The sequence below is a fragment of the Buceros rhinoceros genome, unplaced genomic scaffold, assembly GCF_000710305.1.
Source record: "Buceros rhinoceros silvestris isolate BGI_N320 unplaced genomic scaffold, ASM71030v1 scaffold7679, whole genome shotgun sequence".
In the NCBI taxonomy this organism is placed as follows: domain Eukaryota; kingdom Metazoa; phylum Chordata; class Aves; order Bucerotiformes; family Bucerotidae; genus Buceros; species Buceros rhinoceros.
Window position 1 is genome coordinate 33592 of NW_010429671.1, and position 7717 is coordinate 41308.

General features: G+C 36.9%; 1 protein-coding gene across 1 annotated transcript in view; it reads right to left on the reverse strand.

The window, feature by feature from the left end:
• Positions 1–5316, reverse strand: part of FASTKD1 (FAST kinase domains 1) — a 13928-nt gene extending 8612 nt beyond the window's left edge. Inside the window, exons 1-5 of the mRNA XM_010142716.1 lie at positions 4982–5316; positions 4546–4614; positions 3511–3636; positions 1941–2339; positions 676–786 (exon numbers count right to left, since the gene is read on the reverse strand). Coding sequence (XP_010141018.1) covers positions 676–786; positions 1941–2339; positions 3511–3636; positions 4546–4614; positions 4982–5316 — 1040 coding nt within the window. The remainder of the gene's footprint in view (positions 1–675; positions 787–1940; positions 2340–3510; positions 3637–4545; positions 4615–4981) is intronic.
• Positions 5317–7717: the final 2401 nt, after the last annotated feature.

A 7717-nucleotide genomic window follows, 5' to 3' on the forward strand; every position in this document is an offset into this window, starting at 1 on the left:
ATACTACCTTAAGATCTTCCTTCAACAGTGAGATTCAAGGAGAAAAAGCATGAATTCACCTGGTTTTCCCTTTAATACCACTCTGCTCCACAGTACTGCTTGTCCTTTTTCTTCCTAGGATATATTTGGTTCATACAACTACATTCAATACAGTTATAGCTCACCTGCATTTACTCTGCTGCATCAGTGACATAGCTGATACTACATCTATGCCTAAAACCCCAACTGCTTTTACCTTCATTGTATGAAAGATATTACCCCTTCCCACAAACAACATTCTGTTCACAACTGCAGAAAATCTGGCACAGGTTCTCAAAGATGTGAGATTTAATTGTTCCAAGTAGAGCACAAGAACTTTTGAAGAAACATTTCACATCAGTAACAGGATCCACAGCTTACTGCACATTCTCTGCAGCTTACTATATTCTCATTTATCTCACCAGTGTACAGGAATTGTTAGAGGCTAAGTTTACTCAGATAGGATCACATATTGGTAAATAAGACAAAAACTATATTAACGTGGTAGGGTGGAAATGCATTTCTATGAAATTCCTAAATTACCTCTATTACTTCTGGGTCTCCACTCCCAACATACTGGATATTATATAGTTTTCCATACTAAATGGAAGTACTTTACCTACAGAATACAATTTCTTAGGAGTACAAAAAAATTACTTTTTGAGTAGAGAAGAATTTCTGCATTTCATTTTCTGCATCGTCTTCAGTATTACCAATACCTGGTGACTGCTGAATTCTTCTGCCATGCGCACTGCAGTTACTAGCAACCTAAACAGGAAAAAAAAAAGATTTATCTTCCAAAGAAACACAGTTGAAAATCTCCAGCAAAGGCTGCAATAATTTTCTTTGTCTAGGAGGGAAAGAACCCAGAGACCACTCAGGAAATACAGGAAAGCAGATTCCCCCAAACTAGACACTTTTGTTCTGTGGACCTTTCTCCTAAACAGTTGATCTGCATGGCACAAATAAAGGGATACGAGTGTGTTAGATCAGTACATACTGCTCTGATGCTAGAAACCAGCGAGTTCAACCATTCTGACAAGAAGCAGGGAAGGTAAGACACTAACCAATTAACAATCAATCAGCAAACTACAGATAACACAATCAAACATGAGTTGAACTGGTTCTGGGGCAAACAAAGCCAATGGGTTTTTCTACCTTACACAGATTTTTACCAAAAATAAAACAAATTAAAAACAAAACCAAAAACAACGCTATGAAAAGCTTTTGGAACTAAGTCAGCTATGGCAAAATGAACACAGGCTTGCAGTATATCCAGATATCTAAAGAGAGGCAAATGCTCATGACGAAAAGCTTGAAAATATGACTAACTGTAATTAATACAGCATATTCTGCCTAAAACTGCAGAACTTTCAGAGACCCGTGACTAATACCACACTCAAATAGGATTTTGTAGCACAAGAAAAACAGGCAGAAAAAAATCTGCCACGCAATACTATGCTCTAATTGTTAAATAAACGCTGACATTCCCTTTCATATAGAATAGGATATACAGCAAACTGGGACAGGACAAGAATCAAGCTGTTTCAGCTACTGACAGCCTTAACAAGAAAAAAACTGCACGTACTACTGCATGCATTTCTCAGGGGAAAACGACAAAGTTTTTTGCTACCATCAACTGTGAACAGAAAGCTGTAGTTTAAGGACAGAGCTACAAGATGGCCTTGCACAACAGCATTCACATGCCCCTTGATTACTGGATCCAGCTTACTATGTAACTGTTTTAAGAGAACTTGCTATGACAGTGTTTCCATAATGAAGTAATACATTGCTATAAACTTACAACTAGGAATCCTAATGCTCAGCTCACAGACAGGCTCAGAAATTCCTCCAAACATGGCACATTTTTAATTTCTGTGCAAGACTACATATAAATAAGACAAAATTGTTCATAAACTTACCTTTCCCTTACCTTGGATCCTGCCATAGGCCCAAGAGTAAAAAATAATTTGGTAAAGGTTTCAGGATAATAATAATCATCTACAGTTTCAGACAGCAGCTGTTTAGCAACCAAGCGGAATTCAGCATTCTCAAAACCCAGCTGTTCGTACAGTCCAAAAATAAGACTAATACTGTGTATATCAAGATGGGAAGCACTTTTAAGGAAAATCTTGTTGCATTTTTCTAGCAATGGATGATATTTCAACTTAACATTTTGAAGAAATTGTAGTATTCTTTTGGCATAGTTGAAGTGGACTTCATCCTTTTCTTCCAAGAGTTGTCCAGCCTTGTGTAGTAATCGATCTCGAAAACTCTGTGAGATAACATCAGATATGCTGATCATCAAAACTGACAAGATCCTAAAAAATTCAAAAGATTTTACACTTACATATTGAACATAATACGTAATAAATTTTAGATTTCTTAAATAAACTATGCAAAAAAAGTAATGTTAGTCAGGCCGTTGCTGGCTTCTGTGTAAAAAGGAATTTTAAATCTAGTGCAGAAAAAACAGATAAACAAAACGCATTCTTCCTACTAAAGTCAAAATTCTGCTTTCAGTGAATTTCGAAAAGGATTGGGAATTTTCAACCATCATTATAAAGTTGTCTGCGATGAAAGCATTTGCCTAAGGCAAAACCCTGACTTACCCGATTCAAATTTGCAAGATCTTTAATGTTCAATGGAAAACAAAGGAACTCAGACAGTTCTCAAATGACAGAATGGGAAGAAGAGTCATTGTCACTCCTAAAGTGACAAGAAAGAATCGCATCCTAAGGGAATAAAACTTCTAACCACAGAGACAGTCATTTCTGTAAAGAAATGCAGTTGCTTTCAAGGAGTTTCACAAGCAGGCTCTTCATATCCACAAAACTAAGCGTTGGTCTGCTGGTGCTGTATAACGCAGAAAAAAGGAAAAGGAGCCTTTGCAGTGATGGCCCTGGGAAACAAAGGCAAGAAAAAGACGCTTGGACTTCTTCGACTAGAGCCAGGTTTTAAGTAATTTTAATATTAGGGTAATGCTAGCAAGAGAATTGATTAATTCAACTTGACCAAAAAAAAAGAAAAGCTCTGATGATAAATAAAAATAACACTGCTTTAAGACTCCTTATTGCTATTCACAATAGTAAACTAAGTCCATGTCACAGTAGAGAAACTGTCAATGCCAAGGAAGAAAAACATCTTCTGATGAGTCAATAGCCTCTAAATTCTCAAAAAAGGCCACGTGAAATTTAGAATCTGGATAAAGCAATACCTGCTGTTTTTCCACTGTAAGTAGAGCATTAGTTTTAATTTAATGTTTAAACTGGTTATAAAGAAATTCTTTGCAAAATCACTGGGAAAACGTGTTCACCTCAGCAGACCTGTCCATGAAAATCAATGCATGAATATAGACCACCTCTCTGCCACAAACCCCAAACCGAAGAAGAGTAACCTTCAGGTGTGAAAAAGGGAAAGGGTTCAGCAAAGGCAGCTCTGAAATTGTGAAATATTTCTTCTCCTGCTGCTCAATTTGATTCCAACACTTACCTTATATCTTGTATAGAATCCAGTTTCACATCCACAATATGAGCTACTTTGCCAATTACAGGACTTAAATGTCTGTGTTGCTTGTATAAACACAATGCAAATTTAGACAGAGCTGTCAAACTAAGCCTGTCAAGACATCAAAGACAGACAGACAGAATATTTATCTTTTATTTCTAGTGAATAACTAAAGACAAAATCTACTTCAACAAATACACAAAAAACAAGGTTATATTCAAATTACAGACCAAGGAAACAAAATATCTAAGTGTTTTGTATTTGGTCACCTATAGATACCTTGGACTTAGACACCTATGTTATTTCACAATAAAGCATATTGCACATATGGAGTCCTACAAAAATCAGAAAAATCTTCATTTAACCAGACCAGCGTAAGAAATCTATAAAGATTACATTCTTAAGCAATGATGCAAAATAGCTAAAATGAATGTGAGCCATCTATTATCTGAATGGCATTTTGTGTTTGAGCTACATTGAATTTATTTACTTGTGAAGATGTCCCGTGTGTTAAGCTCGGAGAGGCAATCCTGTGATGTTAAGACTGACACTAGCTTCTGCCATTTACCCAAGATTAAAAAATTAAAATTACAGTACCTCCCTGTAAAAAAATCAAAACTCAACAAAAACCAACAAAAAAATGCACAAAGAGAAAATTGTTGATGTTTTAATACAAAAGGGTTTTACTAAAATTGAGATGAGCAGGGTTCTAACAACCATTTAAGAGTTGGACATCAAGTACTAAGATAAAACTGTAAATATTAAAACCCGCAGGTCCCAGCTGTTGCAGTATCTGAATCTCTCAAACATTCGTGTACCAAAGCCTACCAATACTCAAAGCCTCCATATGCATAAAACTAATTTCCAAACCCTTCAAAAATACAACTGACATTAAAAATTCTCACAATGTTTAAAACATCTCATAAACATGAGTTCTTTGAGAACTCAGTGTAGCTTCACATGAAGCAAATCACGCTTTCAACTTACACTTTTCACAAAGCACAATAGTACAGTACTTGCCTTTCTAATCTTTTCCATGCTTCTGTAACAAGCACTTCTGCTAGAGAATTGTGGTGTTCAACATTGAGCCTTCAGAAGACAGACATAACAGTTTAAAGTTAATTTCAAAAGTTATAATGAAATAACGTATATGTCCTTTCATTATTTACCATGTTTTACTTCACTATCGGTCCCTCCATTCAAACAAACAGATTATTAACATTTGTACATTAAAAATCCATCCACTCCCATTTACTGAGAGTGCAATACAGACGAGTTCTGCCCGCATCTCAAAAACCGAGGCAAAGGACGTCTGTGTCACACAGTCAGACCACAGAAGCTAGGACAGGGCAGTCTCCCAAGCTCCTCGGAGCATGGCTTTGTAGTCAAAATTCCATCTCTTTTTATTACCAAATACAAAATGTGTAGGTGTGAAATTCAACATAATGCTGCTTACCTCAGAATACTATACAAGGTGTCCACTATGACATCATCTTCCATGTGTTCCACCTTGTTTTCTGCTAAAACGCAAAGGGTAAGAAACTGGGAGTGATTTCTTACATAGTCAGTAGTCCTTAAGAGAAGCGGCCTCTTCTTTTGCAATTGCCACAGCATGTTCAATGCAATTCCCACGTGTTTTTCAGAAAGCCTGGCCTTGTTCCTTCCAACAAGACTGAACACTTCATCTTCATGGGTGCAGCTATTTATCTGGCTCAAAAGCAGATCACTACTCAGAGTCCGAGCCTGGTAATGTCTCAGTGTAAACAAGCAAACCTGCCTCAAACAAAGCATTTTACTACGCCTACCAGCTGCCTTCAAAGTGTTTAGAGAGATTCTTCTTTCACTTTTCACAGTTGCTACAAAGAACAAACACTGGTGTCTGAAAAACAGAAGACCATTTTTCTTTCATCCTGTGGTCACTCTGTCAAGAAGAATTCAGTTCTGAGGTACCTGTAATAAGACAGAATTAAAGCAGTTAAATATAATCATAACCACTAGCTAAAAATCAATGTCTCTACCTTTTAGTAAGTAAGTCTGAGTAAGTTTGAGAAGAACCTACAGCCTGGATTCTTCTCAGAGAAGCTCCAAACAATGAACAGTGACATGCTCACAAGCACTAAGAAAAGTTAGTCCACTTGGTAAGTTTTCAAATACAGAAACCTGCTTTTAAAGGCACTTGTGCTATCATGCTACTACTGAGAAGGCAAAGCTGAGCTTTTTAAAATGCAGGTGCTGCATAGCAAAGTGAGGCTTGCTCCTTAGTCCCAAACTGGGGTCCAGGAACTGCCAGAAAATAGAACTATTGGTAGCAAAAGGAAGCGAGATGGCAAAAGCTCCTGAGTTGGCACCATCGAATTCCTCTGGTTCCGTATGCACATCCATCCCACAGTGATAGCTACTGTACCCTGTCTATAAGCCTTTCAAGGAGTTTCCTCTCCATTCTCTTTAGTACGCGGTCTTGTCTTGCAAACGAATTACCCACATTACAGCGGAAGGTACAGTGTTGTCTATCAGAACTTAGTAAGTATTAATTTTTCTTAATAAATCCCCACAATGCTACAACCTACGAAATTGGTTCCAAGCTGGAGAACACAAACCATTGATGGTAAATGCTGTGGAACACCAAAAAAGGCCTATCAAATTCCCTTAACTCAGAGATCATAGAAAAACCTACTAGTCTTGCTTTAAGAGATACAATCATTAACAACAAAAATTACCAACATACCATACCTTCAGCACACTTGAATGCTCTTCAACTGTAGGCATGATTCCATCAGCAGAACATTATCAAGATGGCAGCAGCACACACTAGGTTTCCTGAGAAGAACAAACCTTCTTATCTGAGCAGTCTATGTAAGGTACTGAAATCATTCTACAAAATTGGATACAGCTGGATTTCTTTTGATGTCTGCACAATCAGCTCCAGAGAATAAAAACTCACATGACATATTGTACTACACTGCTGTCACTGATACTGAGGCAGATACAACAAAAATCAAAATCATTTTAATTTATGATATAATAACATGAAATGCTTTCTTCTCTATGCAAAATGAAAGCATACAAAAATAAAAGATACACATTTTCCACAGACTATGTATTAAGTACCTTTTATAATAATGACTTGCTTTATAGTCCCTTTTCACAGAAGTGAATGACTGTTCCATGTACAGATGGCAGAAGCCACAATACAGTTACCAGAATTATTTAACTGTATAAAATACCTAGTTTAAACAGAGAAAAAAAAAGCATTTCCCCTCTAACGATATGAAGTAAAGTATAGCTTGAAAGTCAGCACAAATCGTTAACGTTCTTGTATGACCGTGTCTGGAGTCCTAGCTGCAAATTAACTTTTTTTTTCTTAATCACATTTTAGAGAACTGAGACAGCATCAGACCAACACATCTGAGAGACTACTCTTGTATTTAAATTTGTTTTTAAGATTTCATATACTGTATTATAGAACATTAAGCAAAGGCTTTTCATTAGTGTATTTTTGCCTTGCTTACTACTCCTCTATTTTCCTGTGTCCACCCAATGGAAAAAATCCTTACAGTATCAATTCACATTTACTCCCCACAGTAGTGAGAAGCTAAGCTGCCAGAAGACACGTTGAAGTAGATCTCTGAATACAAACATTTCAGGCTCAATTAATTCCCTTGCAAGCCCAGGTAATATACATCCTTTCACCTTCTCGTGCTGCAGTGGACCTTGCACCTCCTATCCTAAAGGCTGGGCACCAGGACCTCTAAAACATTCTGTAGGAAGTTTCCAAATATTTATCTTTCTAGAAGGTGCATATGCAAGTGATTTACACCAAACTTCTATAAAATTTTAAATTGCAATTATTTCTAACATCTTATATAAAGGAAATCAATAGGAAGCATTGGATGTTTTGAAACTTACAGAGATTCAAAACAGGACATTTGTATCTACTTAAAGAACTATTTCTGAAGTGTTCTATTTAGAACGCAAAATATACGCCAAAAGGACAAGAAAGTCTTCAAATTAATTTCCTATCCGTTGAAACACAATAAGCATTTTCAAGGCTGTATTACAAACTGCAGAGAGCCATCAAGTCTTCCACAAAGGAGAAAATGTGGACACACACCATGCCCCAGGTACAAGTAACAAACTGTTCAGAGAGCTGATTGTGCGGTACAGGGTGTTTTCCACCTGCCTGCCAGTCACC